This window comes from Pogonomyrmex barbatus, unplaced genomic scaffold (genome assembly GCF_055798465.1).
Source record: "Pogonomyrmex barbatus isolate J1 unplaced genomic scaffold, ASM5579846v1 scaffold2, whole genome shotgun sequence".
Classification (NCBI taxonomy): Eukaryota; Metazoa; Arthropoda; class Insecta; order Hymenoptera; family Formicidae; genus Pogonomyrmex; species Pogonomyrmex barbatus.
In genome coordinates this window covers 19,239,326-19,257,642 of record NW_028297116.1, presented here as the reverse complement: position 1 = coordinate 19,257,642, position 18,317 = coordinate 19,239,326, and the positions used below count along the sequence as shown (strand labels likewise).

The following is an 18,317-nucleotide window of genomic DNA, read 5'->3' as shown; positions in this document are numbered from 1 at the left end:
TGCCGGCGATTTCGAGGGAACTTGGACGCTGCTGATGACGAAGGTACGAAGGGAAAGAAGTAGACGAGACGAATGGTCGTTCTTTGTTTTTTTTTCTTTTTTTCATTTTTTTCAACAGGAACGTACGTTTATTTTGCACTGAGCAGAAATACAAGCTATTCATGAAAGATGAGGTTACAGCGGCCGCAAGCCCCCCCCCCCTCCGCTCCTTTCCTCTCCACCCTCGCCCTTCCAATCCTTTTGCGCGCATTCACAGAGTCTCTTTCGCTTGCCATCGCATCGTAACGCCTTCCACCTCGAATCTCACCCTCTCTCAATCCCCTACGTCCAACATCGCAAATCACCATCCCCTGATCCCGCACTTCTTCCCTCACCATCGTCCGAATGTAGAGCAAGATAATAATTATACATGTACATATAATTACATTTGTGCATTATCATAATTTAATATACATAGATGATATATATATTATATCTTAGAAAATAAATATATATATATATATATATTTATATATATATTTCAATATCGCGTTTACTCCTTCGTGTAATTCTCCTTAAAAAATAACGATATTTAGAGTACGCTACGGTGTAATATAAGAGCCACCAAGAGAGGAAAGAAAAGAATGAAGAGGAATAAAGTGCTGCGAGGCGGGCCCGAGCTGCTCATTTTCTTCTCTCTCATGCACGCGCTTTGTGTTATGCAGCCTCTCCCTTTCTCGCGCATACTTTCCCGCCTTTTAATTCATCCAATTTCTCATTCATTCGCGCTATTTCACTCGTACATTCTCTTCCTCGCGCACGTTTCTTCTCTCCTTCGTCAACGTTTCTTTCATCCTCTCTTTCACCTAACACACTCATTCGCGAACTGGCTCTCTTAATTTCTTTACCTTCTCTCGGATACAGCCAGTTTCGTGCGATTTCGAGGCGGGCAGACGTCTTCACTGACACTTTTCGCGCGTCGCGTTTTACAAGGCAAACGGATCAAAAGGTGGCGATATCTTTGAGTCAAAGGGCAGATAATGTATAATGGCATAAATGTTAATTAGCATACATTAATTAGCAGACCGTGTACACCATTATGATAGTCATGGATGGCCAATAAGAGGGAGAGAGATGACTCCCCTAACTGAGGTGACAGTACAGAAAGATAACAAAGGACTTTGTTGAAATTTAGCGATTTTATTTCCATGTTTCCTGCTCTGCAACATCCTCCTTGACGTTCAGTGCAAAACATCAAGTATTTCACGTTGGTAAATATCGCGAATATCTCATGCACGCATATATTTTCTGCGTTTTACTCACGCTTTAAGTTAAAAACAGATTAATCGCTCTATCAAGAATACGTTATTAGCGGATGGACCGGCCCTGGCGCTAATTCATGCCTAATAAATAGGAAAGCTTGGGCTCGACTCGGACAACTTCGTCCGTCTGTCGAATCGATTCTCACCTAAAGCAACCTGGGACGAGGCTGCACATCGCGTCGCGAATTAAACGGCTCGACCATTCGAATAGCGTAAAATTGAGTAATTCACAGTTTGCACGCTGAATCGAGCGCAATTCAACAACATTCATTTGGCGATCGCGTATGTCTCGGGTATGCCCTTTTATGCGCGGACGATGCGAGACATAAGCGCTCGTAAGAAGGACTCTTGAAAGCAAGCTCACTCAAGCACAAAAAATGAGAAATTTGTTTATTAATGAATTATTTACAAAGCGCGGCCGGCCCGGTCGCTCCGATAGCCGAAGAAGAAGCGTGCGCTTTTCGACAACGCAAAAATCTCTAGGCGGACAACAATTATAAATCGATGACGAAACGCGGCGCGTTCGCGCGAGCGAGGGATACCTCGGGTAACGTTCGCTGATCAATTTCTGAAATACTCGTGCGATCACTTCGGGGAGGAATTGTCGAGAATGCGCCGGGAATCTCGAGGCGCAAGTCTGCGCACGCGCGTAATAAAGGACGGTCTCTTTGAAAATAATAAAAATAAAATTTCCATCCCCGTCGCGCCGCGACTGGACGCTCGAGATCGTCCCTAGGCGTCGTATCTCATCGAGAAATCCTCATTAAATTCATAAAAGTGTTTGTTAAGGACGCAAGGATCAGTACTGATCGATATCGCTCACTCCGCGACGCGCTTCATCGACCGTTCGTGCACACATCGAATTAAAGATTCAATCGCAAAACAGAGAGAACGCTCCATCGACGACGTGGAATCGTTCCCGTGCTACGCTTAATCGTATAAAATATAATTAGTTAACCAATCAATCATAATATGTATATATAACACTACAAATGATCTACATGCTAAACATTTAAACTTAGACGGTACTCGCTGCTTTTGTACAATCGACAATAGAAAAAGAAAGAACAATACAGCGCTCATATAATAATAATTATATAATAATAATAACATTAATAATAATATTAACTATAGCGTCGTTAATATAAAGATAAAGATGTAATAAAGATTTTGTGTAGTAAATAATTTATATAAAAGTTCTGGCTAACACTAAGAAATCGCACAGAGTTTGAATCTCATTCACATTTCTAGCACATGTGGCATACACACACACACACACACACACACACACACACACACACACACACACACACACACACCACACACATCACACACACACGCGCGCGCGCGCGCGCGCACACACACACACACGCAAGCAGTTACACACAATTGGTTGTTCTTTTTCGTTTTGTACATCTTTTACATACACACTCCCATTCGTACATACGTACACACTCGCACAATTCGCATTCGCATCCTTTCTCGTCGCGTATAATTCTCACGCAAGACAGTTCAGCAAACCTCTTCGCTAGCGCTTGCTAATCTCTTTTTCGCGTCGCTTCCCTGTTCTCCATCGATAAATGCGAAAGCAACGTAACGAACCAAAGAAGAGGAAAGGAAAAAAAGAGGAAAGGAAGGCGATGTACGCAGGACGAGCTTGTTCGTATCCGAGAGACTTTCAACTTTGAACGCAGTGTATCTTTCAGCGGAGCAAGCGGAGCGGATAAGAATCGATAAAAGTCACCAATTTAACAACACACAATGCCGAGATTGAAGAAAAGCGAGAAATTCAAAAACGAGTAAAAATGCAAAGCAATTTAGCGCCGGCAAACGATTCGATTTTTACTCACGCTAGCATTCCTGCAATACGTGCCCGTCGGCGTGGAATTGTCGCAAAGCGACTCGTCCTGCAGGCAGGAAAGAAATAAAAAAGTCAAGTCACTATGCATCGCGAAACTACTCGCCTTTCGGGCTCAAGTGGCACTACTCTCGCAGTGCGCAAATGGCTGTTACATCCTGCGCGATATCTTCCCCTTTTTGCATTTCTTATACGTGACCGGGAATCGATCGGTCACCCTATGAAAAATTCGTTGGAGCAGTTATGCGTTCGCGTCTCCGTACGTCTTTTGCCCGTGAAAATTTTGATTGAACCGTCTCCATAAATAGCGGTTAAAGTTATTCGGGAATTTGGAAGTTACTAAGTCTCGGTTCCTATTCTCTCCCCAGAAAGAAACGCAGAATTAGTTAATTCCCACTCAATCCCAGAATCGGCTGGACTGTAATTACCTTTAACGAATATTTATGGCTGCAGCCCGTAGAAAATTCGGAAATTCGGACGAGCCACGCTCGCGCTGATTCCCTTTTAAGCTCGTGTCCGTACTCATGCCACCGTAGCACTTCTGTTTTTTTTACACTCATGCCGATTACTCATACCCTTTCCCGTCCGAATTGGCGAACCATTTCTTTTTTTCTTCGAAACCGGCAAGTAGGCCTGCGCATAGCGCAATTAGGCATGATTCAGGCGAGAGCAACGTTTTTTCCATGGAAAATTTATCGTTTCCGTCGCTTTCCTCACTCTTCCATCATGAGGAGTTCGTTCGCTTGTTCTACGTCGGAACATTCGATGGAATGCCCTACGCATTCGTCTTTCTTCTCTCTCTCTTTCTTTTCTCATCTCATCTCCTTTTTTCTAACTACCAGTTATAATCCTAACGGAATATTCTCTAATATATCATGTACATTTACATATATGTGTGTGTGTGTGTGTGTGTGTGTGTGTGTGTGTGTGTGTGTGTGTGTGTGTGTGTATTTATATATAATAGCCAATACAAATATCACATGTGATCACCTACTGCGCCCGTTACACGAGCTCGCTACACCTTGTACAAAACGTCGAGTCTTCGGAGTAAACCAGTGCGTCTCGACTTTCGGGGAGACTTTCGCGGTAAGTGGTTAGTCTCAACTTTCGATGAAGATGTCTTTCTCTCATGTCCTTTCTTTCCTTCCTTTCTTTTTTTTTTGATTTTAAATCTTTTTTTGTAAATCTGTTCTGTGTTTTGTCATCGAAGACAGTCAGGTTCCTAGAATCGTATACATTTCGTGATTTTGTTTTCGTTTTTCTCGGCGGTGTCGCGTGTGATTATCGATTTTCTCCGTCGCTGATACATCCAACACTCGCTTCGTAATACGAGGATCTTAAGTTACTAAATTTAAAAAACATATACAATCACATCTCGCGATGGATAGACACGATTCAAGTTTTCCCGCACGAGTTTTACCGAGGTGTGCACATGCTTTCACAGGTATTATGCATATCTTCGCGTTGCAAATCAATACGTACGGACGACTCGTGGCGCGAAACGCGACGCCGTGAATGCGGGATACGAGATATTTTCCGAGAAGGGAGTGTGGAAAGCGGCTGGAAAATTCCCGCATCGAGTTTCGATGGACAGCCCCAGGAAATGCAGTGCGGGACCGTGCTTGTTTTCAGTAAGATGATCGATAAGCTGCCAACCTTTTTCGAAATTGATGATGATCAGAGATCCACATAGAGCGAAGAATGCAACATCATGTAAAACGCGATCATTTGTTGAATATATATAAAATTTTAACAGCTTATTAGCGTAATTATTCATAATTCTTCTTTCGTTGTCATATTTATTTTATATTGATTGAGACGAATATGATAGAAAAAAAAAAAGAAAATACTGGAGCGTAATGTATTCAAGTCATTGTCCATCTTGACGAAAATATCGGAAACGTAACGATTAAAGTCGAGATTAAAGTGATAATCAAGAAGAGGTAAAAAAAGAAGATAAAAAAGAAGTAAGACGTAAAAGAAAAGGAAGAAGAAAAAATGACGCCCAGAGAAAGAAGCGACAGCTACGCAAGCGCGTTGTTTATTATAATTATATAGCCCAGCGGCAAAAAAGCTGCGATTATATTAACTATCGCTTCACAACTTGCACTCGTTCTCTCTCTCGCACTCCCTTTCTCTATTTCTCGCTTTCATCTCTTTTTTTTTTGTTCGTCTTATCTCCTAGTATAAAATACTTCCTTAAAGATTTTCTCACGTCTCACCACGTTCAGAATCACACATAATAAATCACATTGTCATAATATGTTAACACGCATAGTTATATAAATAGAAATGTATACGCAACGAGGTACAGAATTTGGGAAAAATGATTTTCGCTGACTTCTCCATTTGCCCCGCACTTTTCTCTTTCTCCCTCTTCCTTTTTTTCTCTTTCTCTCTATCATCTAGCACTCCCTCAAGAATCATCACATACTTTCCCGCTCACACTGTCTCTCATTACATGTGTTACGCGCGCACGCACTCGTCTTACGTACATACACGAAGAAACGTCAATAACTCTCGACAGTAAATTCGGGCTAAACATAGAAATGCCGTTGCATGCCTGTATAAAATCCCTAAAAATACTATCCCCTAGCATGGATTATGTTGTTGGATGACATTAGTGACTGTGCGGTGATTGTTTATTGGCTCGTCCCTTCCTTTTCTTCTGTTTTCCTCTTCGATGCTCGACACCCCGTCGCGAGAAAAGTTTCACCTCCGACAGAATGAGCTTGTCCGTTAACAGCCGCCAATTATTTTGACTGATTTTTCTCACCGCGCTTTTATTATGTCGCGTAAACATTAGGAATTCGATTCGAAATCGAGGAGACTCGATTCGCAACGAATCGGAGGAGATCGCTTGAGCGAGGCTCGAGAATTGAGCATTGATCAAAATTATTTCTGTCCTTTTAGGCCCCCGAGATAATCGTCTGCCTATAGATACACGTGCCTAGTAGTTAGCTGTGGTCTGTGAAAAGTATATTTCTTTCAGAGAAATGCGTTTAAATGCTTCTTTCACTTTTCCCGTCTGAATTATTTTTCAACTTTCTTCATCAGCTTATCTTCAATTTCTTATTGAAATTTAAACGCACGGATGTATGATTCGGCTGTCCGCGGACTCTTTTTAATTTCGGACTCGTATAGTCATACGCCTGGATATTCTTGCGACGCTTGACGGCTACAGATGTAGGTACGTACCGTAATTTAGAAAATGTCTCAGAATTGTAAATCGCACCTGTTATCAAGTATTTCAACGAGTGCGTTGTGTTTGTGTATTTTGTATGTATGTGTATCTGTCGGCATGTATAAGTAGATGTGTATGTATAAGTGCATCATGTACATGAAATAGAGACATGGAGAAGGACGGACGCCTCTTAATACTGCGCCCTTGATTTTGTTTGTTTATTTAACTCGTTGCACGTTTTTTACAAGTCTTTAAATATGCCAAAGGTCACTTTTTAAAAATATAAGTTATATCGTTTTGTTTTTTTTCTCATTACTCTTTCGTTCCCGCACATCTTGTCTTTCTTTCTTTCATTCCCTTTCTCTCTCATCTTTTTTTATGCACTTTCATTCGCACATTGTCACTTGTGCTTCTTTATTCATTTCGCATCGTTATTCTATTTTTCTCTTTTTTTAACATTTTTTTATTCAAACTTTTTCTGTGTTTTACTTTCACCCTCTCTTTCATTTTCTTTTTTCCCTGTATCACTGTTCTTTTTAAGTCTTTCGTCATAAAATCCTTGTATCATTAATAGTATTCATTTTCTTCATTATCTCTATTTAATTCTGTTCTAAGAAGAGGAAATTCCCTAAAAATAATATTAGTTCTATCAGTTCGGTTATCAGTGTAGCATTTTGAATGTGCATTTGACAATACATGACATCCGCAATGCATGTACGAACAAGAAAAAAATCAATAGTTTGAACTGGTCTCTTTCACCAATTTCGATATAAAATTGTTATAAAAAATATAATTCTTTAATAAAAGTAAAAATGTTTTTTGCGCAGAAAAGCTGCGACAATATTTATAAAAGAGAAAATAACAAAGCGTTAAAAAAGGAAAAAACTTCCAAATAATAAATTAATTCATAAAATTATCGCAGACGTCCTGAATTGTGGCAAATTGTTAATTAATACTTCTTCCTTGACTCTCCTTAATAGTAACATCAAGTTCCTTCCACTCGTATCAGAGATAAATACTTCAAAATTTACATGGTTACATCTAGCGTTCCGCTCGTCACCCAGTGCCCTGTTGCCGCGAGTATTTGTTATTTTTATTGTTAACATGATTATTAAAAAGAGGCTCTTTTTACATTCCCTTTAAACTCGCGTCCCGTTTACAATTTACCGCTTGTGCCGAAATCCTCGGGGAAAGGGGAGGAGAGTTTATTATACAAATTTCGCGACACTCGACCGATGTCATCCGTTCGTTTCGTCAATTTATCTTTAATCTATTTCTTTTTACGTAAAGATAATCTAATACAAGTCGCGCCGCACTTTTTACGTTTGCCCTTCCTGTCATCCTCTCTTCCTTTCTCTCTCATTTTCTCTCTTTTACATGCATACATTACACACACATACTTTCTTGCATTCTTTCCTTTAAAATCGTGTAATTTACAGTTACTATACAACATGACTGAAAATATCTTAGACCACGATAATACAATTGTAATCGTACTGTTTTTTAATTTTTTATTACCACTTAATTTTATGTATGCTTTTATTTTTTTATTCCTCGGTATTCATCTCGTTTTTCTTGTACACGAGTTTCATAAAACATTTATGTTCACGTATCGTACCTTGTACAACGATACTGCTTCTCCTAAGATTCTTTAGAGTTTTCTTAGATACTTACATTTCTATCTATGTATAATCTCTCTACCTACATATATATATTTATATTTATATATAATACTCTATCTGTCTCTCAAGCACTCTGTGGCGCACACGCTCTATTCCCATTCGATTTATAATATTCATCTGTCTATCTAAATGCCTATCTAACGATTTAGCTATCCATCTATCTATCTAAACGTCTATCTACTTTTTTATTCAAAGTATCCGAGCTTTTCTTTTGCCGTTACTTAATTGCTCGCGCAAATGCACGCATTCCGGTCTCGTTCGCTTAGCGATATATATATCTACAGAGTTCGTTGGTCACCTCGATTGGAAATGCCGGAAACGCTCGTCGTGACGACAAAGACCTTTTGCTTAGAAAAATCTTCCCGTTTGCGATGTCGGCTCGTCATCCCTTCTCCAACACTAAGTCTAAATACGAACCTAGTGTAAAGACACACGAGACTGAAGAGCAAATTATGCATGCATGGACTCTGGCTCTAAACAAAGACCATTACATTTTCTGTTACTTTCGTTCTAGCGGTCGGTATGGAATTTAACGAGAGGTCGTCGAGGTCAGAGACGAGACTTCGCATTCTTCGCGCGGCCATTTCTTTTCCCTTGTACTACGCGTACTTTTAATTACATCTCGCCCGTCAGAAAAAAGATCGGGGTTGGGGGGGGATGTCGCGAACACGACACGACCACAGTATCCGAATATGGCTATCAAAAAGACGTCTGGCTTCGTAGCCGTTATATCTTAAAATTGTAAATGCTACATATATATATATATATATATATATATAAATATATATATATATATTTATTTATTTATTTATTTATTTATAATTAATCGTGAACATGGTAACAAATAATAAAACATTGAAAAAATTGCACAATATACAAACTTAGTGTTCTGCTCGTCTCCTTCCTTGGATTCTTCACCTTTCAGGTTTGGAATACCCGTGGAAAAAATTACACACACGTACACACATACATACACGTACATACATACTCGTAGATACGTAACACGCGCGCATCGACGATCCACGCAGCATAGCACAGCCGCACTCGCATGCACATGCAATCGTACGAACCGTGCCGACACTCGTCAGTCGGTAGGTACGTTATCTTTAGATTCTACGTGCGTATCAATTAATTTATTTGGCCACTGAACATTTAAAATTTAGTTATTTCTTTATTTCTCAGCTCCTTGGCTATTTCATTTCTTACGGTCAGGTAAGATTAGTCTTCTTGAAGTTTTCTCCTTCTCTCATTTTTTATGAGTACGCGCTAACAACGACCTCGATTCATTTCGTACGGATTTCTTTTTTTCTTCTTTTCGAGAGATATCGTCGCTCGGATACTCGATTATTCTGTCGCGCGCGATTTCTTAAATCTCGGGATCGTTTAGAGATCGATGATGAGCGAGACGAGCAATCTCCCGCTGATAATCGCATGTTTTTAGATCAACGCGTTCGCAAAATACAAAACAATAAAATCGATCGTCTGCCGTGGATCATGCACGAGGCAGGGAATCATTCGCGAAATATTCGGCTGCGTGAAAAGTGTACGAAAGTCTTATGCGGATTATACAGCCCGTGATATATTTCCTTATCTACATTGTTTCAATGAGTATGACGAGAATATTAAAAAATATATATATATCATTTATATTCTGCTGAGTGTTTCGTGATGATCGTCTCGCCGAACGATCCCCTTACTCGCGCATGTTTTGAATAATGCTACGGAAAAGATAACGAGAGAAAAAGCCCTTTATGTTCTCCATAAGCATGCAAAGTTCGAGTAGATTTCCTTCTTTCCTGTAAAAATAAAAAAGCGCAGCGTCAACAATGACGATCGAGCGATTATGATTATCTGAAAGCTGGAGTGCGTCGGCATTAGTAAAAATCAGCTGTAAGTAGCAAAGCGAAACAGTCATATCTCGCATTCGTAAGCTTCTTTGCGAGCGGATTGTACGGTAACATGGCGGCGAGTCGTATTGTGTAATTCGCACTGTAAATTCAGGATTAGCACCTAGCGCAGCGAATCTTCGTTGCTGTCGAAATCACGTATTCAATTATGCATCCACCTCGACTCTCCGTTAAGAGCGCGATTTTGATACGTCGAGAGAGATCGCGAGCGATATCGTGAGTGCCACGCGCGTGATTTTAGCCGCAAAAATGTCTTCGCGGAGCTCCCGAAAGGAAAATTAAGAGAAAGGAAATAACGTTTGGCACCGACAGTCTGCATTATTGTCCTCACGAAATCTACGTCTTTTTTTTTTTTCTAGTTTTCAGTGCACGCGCGACGGCGCTCGCGATACTCGACGCATCTCGACGCGGTAAATGCAATGACCGTTGACTCGATCGATTTTGAAAAAGATAAACGGTTTGTTCTGTGCTACATACATATATAATAGGAGCGTATTTTTTTTATTTAATATTACAATTTTCTTCTTTTTTTTTTTATCATAAATGAGCATCCATCCGCTCGCCACTGAGGATCGGCGAAAACTTTAGGCTTTCTTCAGTCAGCTTCTCGTGTATCGAAGACCTCCGGTTGCTGAAGTCGCAGTTTGAAATCTTCGACGGTGATCTTAGAATGTAACGAATTGGCAGTGATTGACGTTTCTCGTGCAAGACTTCCCAGGCGACTTTTTGTTCGACAACTTCTCTGGAGGTCCCTCCCTGTATTACATCGGTTTCTGTCTCTTTTCCGGATCATTGCTGACCATCGACGTTTTCGTTTCCTCAAATTCGCGCGAGTTTGCGGGATCGAAGATTTGTTTCGTGCGATCCTTTTGGCTCTTACAGACAAGTGTCGTTGATCACTTACTTTTTTCCCCCCCTGATCTTATATGTCAGTGCACTTCGACGAAATGCATGTCGATGAAAATTTACGTTGCGCACGTGACTCTTTGGACATTGATGAAGTGCTATAGCACGTCATCTGATTGCTCGTCAAGCTTTTCTCCGAAGCGCCTTCGTGGATCGTTTCAGACACGAACTCGATCTTCGATTGTCTCCAAATGGCATCTCGCTGATCGTCGATCTTTCGAACAAGTGACCTTCGAAAATGAGTTTTTGTCAATGACGGAGTCTGACGAATCTCGAACACCTAATACCACCACAGCTACTTTCGTAGATCTCTGATGTTTGTTCATCAAGTTTAAGCGTTCGGTGATCGATCGCCTTCCATTTGCAGCATGCTACTAGAATGACCCCGGATAATTCTAGATCGTGTAAATCCGTCGCGCGGACGTCGAGGATCTTCGCGATCTTTACGAGGAAGAGGTCCCGACGGTCTCGACCGCGGAGCGTGACGCGCGGCCGGGATCGTTCGCGGAGACGATTGATTACACATGTCTCTTCATGTGGAGAGCTAGATGGTCGCTGCGGGAGAAGCATCGGTCGCAATGCCGGCACTTGAACGGCTTCGCGCCGGTGTGCTTGCGGTAATGACGCGTCAATTCGTCCGAACGCGCGAATCGCCATTCGCAGCCCTCCCAACTGCACTTGTACGGCTTCTCCCCTGAAACAAAAGAAAGAAAAGCCACGTTAGCAAATCCGAGAGGACGCTTAACCATCCTCCGGATGGTCGTAGAACTAAACCACGCTTTCAAGCCACTATAAAATTCTAATAATTGTAAGACGTGTTTTGACGTTTATGGATAAGATAAAAAAACACATGCACTTTTCAAAATTTTGTATAAATAATATAAAATTCAATAATAATTTTATAACGTCTTTAATAGAGTATGTAACTACAGACAGAAGAAAAAGTCAAATTTAAAATTATTTTATAGAGGATCTTTTATCAATATCTTTAAATTAATTACCAATTTATTAAGGAGAAGATATTTTGTTTTTGGCCCACTATATTATAAATTAAAATTGAAAATACTTCTGTTGTGCACTTTTATAGTTAAAATTTTTTTAAGATATAAACGAACATAATATTGATAAAATAGAATACATCTACAAATATCCTTTTGCTGAGTTTTTAATTTACATATTTATTATAAATCGTAAATCACAAAGAATAGATAATAAACAGATTTTCCATTTATAATATTGTGAATTTCAAGAGATTGGCATGTATCGTTCTAAATCGCGGAACGGTACTAAAAACAAATCACATTTGTCTAGTTTCGGCAAGCGGCCATTGTCAATCGGCAGTTTGCGCAGAACATAACGCTGAATAATGCCCGTTTGTATAGAGATAAGCGGAACCACAGAGTATCAGTCTCCTACTTGAGAAAGCTCGTTCGTTCAACGTTATGATCCAGACACCGGAGGGGTTTCCATGATCGTAAGATCGGACAGTAAACGTAATGCGATAGGCATAAGCTTAGAGCAAATGCGACTCAATAGATTTCCGCGAGATGGTACGAGGATTGGATGTTATTATCCTCCTAAACAGGTTATCAAAGACAATGAGTAGTATGTAATCATCGTTAACTGCGACGGAACGCCGGCGACGGCGATTCGTATCCGACTGTCGGGCACAATAAGCGACGACACGATACAAATCCCCATCGTAAATCCGAGGTAATCTCCTAGGATTCGTGCCGCAATTGAATCTGATTTAAAAATCCGTATAACCCCGAAAAATCCGCACGATGTCGTTCGTCCAAGCGTCCAAAGTTGATTCGCAACGTAGAAGAGAAACATCACAGAAAAACACGTGCGTCACTGCATGCTGAAGCGGGGGGGCCGACGTTATCGCTCGTGAAATGGAAGGAGAAACCGTGCGTTATTAAGCTCGTAAATAATCTATTCGGTAATATAGAAGACGGCTGACGTTGATGAGGTCACGGCAGAGAAGAGACAATACGAGGTCACCACCTGTGGCGCGATGTTAGCGAGATTAACAAGCTGAGGGAATTCACAGTACGGAAAGAGAAGCGGGTCGTGGTGGTGGGGGAATAGGGGGTTGAGTCAGAGGTTGGAGGAGCGACTGCGAACCCCATACCAGCTGGTAAATCGCGACCTGTCAGAGAAGGGATAACTGGCGCCATACCGTTCTCGTCAACGTATCGCGACTCATTGATCTCGCAACAACAAACAATTTTCACTCTTTTATATATACTCTAGCATAGATCATATACCGCGCACTATTCTCTTTCGTTTGATTCCTCATGTGTACTGAGTTATGAGATTTTTGGTTCGCTGCTGAATTTTTTCGCAGATCAAAAAATATACATACATGTACCTTAACTTTGCTATTTATTTCAAAGACAATATTCGAGAGAACGTTTAAATAATAAAATACTTAAATAATAAGCGGAATAGTGGATTACCTCTGTTCAATAAATCTCACAGAACAGCTAATGAAAAATTATAGCTCGCGTAAAAAGGCTACAAGCGAGGGCTTTGTCTTTCTGATTTAAACTTTCAGAGTGTCCGTGCAGACATGTCTCTTGTCGCGATCTAGATACGTCCGTTGTAAAGTACTTTGAGCTCGCACTGAAATACGATCTTCTATTATTTTTGTCAAGGCACGAAATTTGTCGGGCATATCCGACTGCATCTAGGAACTGATGCGCAAGTATATTTCACAACACCGCCGTCGAGATAAAAGTAATACAAATGTGTGTATAAAACCCCGAAGAGAAACGTTTAACACGTCGCCTGCCCTCCTGTGGTTCTCATAAATCCGAAAAAGAGGCAGAATCCTCGACTTCACAAAGTGCTATTTTTAGATTGCCGTGTCTGTTTGCAAGTTTGCGTAAAAGGCAGAATTATAATTTAAATGTAGCGTTTCCTCATCCGCGGGTAAACATGGGTACGACTGAAAAAGTAGATGTAACAGATTTAATTGTGATTTCAGTCAATTTTGAAGAGATTTTCTCGATCAGTATTTAAAAAAAGATAAATATATTAAACTTTATCCGAAAAATTACAATCATATCAACTAACATATATATTTGTACGTTATTTAACATTTTTTAAATTGTTAATTATGCAATATTGCATTTTAAAGAACTGTAAGATGTGAATATTATAAATACATATTTATACTTTTTCATTTATAAAGTTTTTTCTGTGCATTAAATATAAAATAGACTTATTTCAGTTTTACAAATATACGTAATTATAAGTTTCATTTTTCTACCGGAATGGCGACAGACACTAAAAAAATATATATAAAAGAGACTCAAATTCTCAAGAGTCTACGTCTACCCTCCACTATAGTCACAATGACTAGTGCAACTGACGTTTTCCCGAACGATGTTTCCTACGAGAGAAGAGAGGGGAACGAAGGGAAAAAAATTTACACCGCGTTTCGGTCTCTTCCAAAGTTGTTCCGGGGGGTACTCGCGAAAACCCCTCTTTTCTGAGTCTCTCATCCCCCCCCCCTCCCTCGATAGGAGGTGACGACGACAAATTCAGCCGAGTCGTGGCGACGCATAACCAAATCCGTCTGTCCTCCTCTCGCTCTTCCCTCCCTCTCCGCTTTCCGTTACTCCATCACCTGCACCCACCCTCGACTGGCTGTTTCCGGCGTCTCCGCCAACGACACCCGACATTTTAGGAGGCCGCGACTCTGCAGAAAATACGGCACACGTACTTGACGTACCTCACACCGTTCATCCGTCTCACCCTTTTGCCCCTCGCGTTTCGAGAAAACCAACCCTCGGATACCATCCGCTCCCCTTGCTGCCTCGCTGTCCTTCGCAACCAGCTAGAGAAATGGCGACACGAATGTGCCTGGGCCCCTTCGCGAGGGCGGAAATTGCGGACTCGCGTCGGAAGGAAATTCCGGGGACGATAAGGATAAACCGCGACGGAGTGGAAGGTGCCCGCGGCGCATGTATTACAAGTGGTCTGGCTGGCAGAGAGAAAAATTGTTGTTGACTCCACGGACTATTGGATTGCCGTGGCGACGAGAGAATACTCGTTTCTCAACGATAAAGTTTCACAAGGTATCGGACGTACCTTGATCGCAATTATCGATCTACATTGAATTCACGCCAATATATACAGAATATTTCTCGTTATTGTATATATTTAAATAAATAAATAAATAAAACCTGACATTTTGTTATTCACGATCTATTAACGTTACGGATTAAAAACTTAACGGAGTAACGTCCATTAAATTGTATACGTGTATACGCGATATCTTACAGCCGTATGAGAATTATTATCGCAACTCTCACTGCACGATAACGAGAAGTTGATCGAGAAGCCATTGAGAATCGAGAGAGAGAGCGAACAAATGCGGGCTACGTAGCGTTACCTCCGCGAGCACGAGCTCGCGGAGGTAACGCAATTTTTGCAAAAAATCTCGTGCGCGGCGCTACGCGCGCGCGTAATGTTCGATTTCACAGGTGAATTAAATTTTGCGTAGCCATGACGACCATGGCGTAACGCTTTACACGACCGCAGGCGTTTATCGCGAACGCGTGCCCCGTCCGGTCCGTTCGACGCGCATGGTCATATCACGGCGCGGGTTGGAATACACGCGAAACGACATGTACGTGCAACGGGCATTGCGCATTTTATCGCCGCATAATGGCCTCCCGGCGGTTCGTTACCACCTACGTAATAAAGCCATATTAAACAAGATGGCTTAACGCGTTAAACCCTCTCGTTCTACCCTTCTCGTCCCCTTCGCGCGCGCCGACAACGAATGTTGCTAAACGACGCAGTATGGAAAACCGCTCGCATCCTCGCCCACATCGCTTTAGACATTTTTAAGCATACATCAGGACGCAGTTAACTCTTCTCTTCCATCCCTCGTTACGGCGATAGTCGAGGAGATAAATTTGCGGGAATTCTTTTCTACGATGAAAAACAAAAAAATCCCGTATCTCGTTTACGCGCATGAACGTATCGATTCATGCGCGTAAACGTTCAATGCTTAATTTTATAAACGTTACTAATAAACGTTACTAACAAAACTCACACGTCTGATCCAGGAAATGGTTGGAACAAAGGCATATTAAACATTCTTCGAAAATAATTTATAAAATGGCAAATGACTTTCGAATAATTGCGTGCGAAAGAAGTGACAAATTAATTTGAAATTTAAACGCGAAGAGATATGAAGATTATCGCAAAACAATTTCGATATTGTTACAGCAGCCATTCTACCATAGTCGGCTTTCGTCGATGTACGTTCTCATGCAGCGTTAAACGTTAAGTCATTAATTTACGCTAGCATATAATAGATTTAGACGCGTTGGTGATTTCAGCCGTTTGCATGCTGCGTCATACATGAACGCCGCGAAACTAATGCGATTAGTTTATACTTCGCGCGAAACGCATAACATATTAGACATTGTTTGCCATGAATATCGCGTAAAATCATTAGCAGGTTCGATCAACGAAATATATCAGAAATTCACTGAAACGAGGTGTAATGCAATTATGAGCCCTTGAAGAGGTCGTTTTACCCCGTTTTGATAAGTGGATCCTGCATACGATATAAGCGAAATTATTATTGCGTGGAGAACAATGCACGCTCCAGTAATCCACGTTTTATTATCGCATAATGACCTGCCTGTTGTCGACGGTGCCTCGCCGTCGTTTCTGCGTAATAGAGCGATATTAAACAAGCCAACTTAACCCCGTTAAAACATCCCCGACGCATTCTTTTTTAATCCTCCGCACTTCTTCATCCGCCAGAGGGGCAATATAAATGACAATGCGTCGGTGCACCCTTGATCTTTAATAACTTTTTACAGCGACTTTTTATTCACGACCTTGACAATTAATTCAATGATCATCCTCAAAATATCAAAGATGTAATATGTCTCTCCATTTTTCATTTCATCACAAGAACGTAGTCGACGATTGTATTTTATTCATATAAAACACTTTAATATAAATCAAGGTACCAATGCAAATTTTATTTTATTAATTGTGATAAATTCACATTATGGTATATCAATCTGATTAAATCAAATTTTAACATTCCAGAATTTTATTTAAATTACTTTAATATCGCTTTTTATCATTAAGAATTAAAAAAAGTTCTTTCCACCGAAAGTAATCTTCATGCGTCTAAGAATTTTACAAACGCGACACTTAAATTGTTCCGCTGAGCACGTTAACCTCCTGCTCCTTGTCCCAATAAACATTATCTCGTAGAGAAAGAACCGTCAAGAAACACGCAAAAATATCGGCTTTTACCTTTGCATGTAAAACGAGTTGGAATACCGAATCGTCCTAAGGCTAAAAACGCGGCACGCTCGCGTGCTCGTGAATAACGAAGTTAGCGTCGTCGCGCCTTATACGGTATGCCGGAGCGTCCTTTCCGGCGGAAGGGCGATTTTTCTACGTCCTCCCTCTGCCAAGGACGACGACGTTACACCGGCGGGGATCCGGGCGGCGGGTCGGTATTGCGTCGATATGTTAGTCCGTCCTGGCAACGTGTGCTCGTCGTCTTTGCATTTTATTAAGTCCGCCGCCGGCAAGGATGTATAGGGTACCTTCCGTCATGTCGCCGAGGGATAGGACAACCGGAATTTATGGGCGAGGATTCCGCCCCTGAGTCCGCCTTTTACATCCGAGGACATTTTGCGCGAAAACGTTTCGGCGAATAGCGCGCGTCTAATACCGGAGGCCATCGCGAGCGCCCACGGTGACGGATCGCTCGAGGGACGGCTCGAGATTTTTCCTCGTGGTTTCTGGAAAACTCACCAAGTCGCGGCAAACGCTTACTTTTCCCCCGCGATACTTATCGCTGGTGACTTCACCGAGAGATGCATGCGAAACGTTTCGTTACTCGCAAGCGCGAACTTCGACGATCGATGGCTGCCGATCAAGCTACTTCCCACTTAAGTCCCACTTATGTCGTATTGAAAATTTTTTTACCCAAAGTAGCAACGTAGCAACGGAGTTGTAAAATTTGTGAAATGTTGTGAAATAACTTGGTTGCTGAATAATTCAGGAATATATAAACTCAATGATTGTGGAAAGTTGATTCTTTACGACATTGGCTCTTCATCGAACTAAAAACGAACTAAAAAGTTGCAATTACATGATACAGACTACAATTTCTTCTCAGAATTTAGTGGTAAATATGTACGTTTGTTCTGTAAATCTTAATATATTTCTTGCCAGGAGATGTCAATGTACTTTTATCGATTTTACAAACAAGCAACGACTTTGAGCGAATAAATTCTCCATTTTCTGTTCTCGAATTCTAGTTTTAGGGAGAAATACGTTGAAAACTTATCTTTTTAGAAAGAGACGATCGTCACCGCGAGCAAGAAAGGAAGAGGAACGCTTTCTTCGGAGAAATATCGTACGCTATAAAAGAGGAAATGCAAGGTATCTCTTTTACAAAAAGATTTTGCTTCA

At 41.1% G+C, this 18,317-nt stretch overlaps 1 protein-coding gene across 1 annotated transcript in view; it reads right to left on the bottom strand.

Annotated features, from left to right (window-relative positions):
• Positions 1 to 1,159: 1,159 nt before the first annotated feature.
• The window catches only part of LOC105422263 (Krueppel-like factor 6), a 315,425-nt gene continuing 298,267 nt past the window's right edge, over positions 1,160 to 18,317 (bottom strand). Inside the window, exon 6 of the mRNA XM_011631568.3 lies at positions 1,160 to 11,532. Within this exon, the coding sequence (XP_011629870.1) occupies positions 11,357 to 11,532 (176 nt within the window). The 3' untranslated portion in view covers positions 1,160 to 11,356. The remainder of the gene's footprint in view (positions 11,533 to 18,317) is intronic.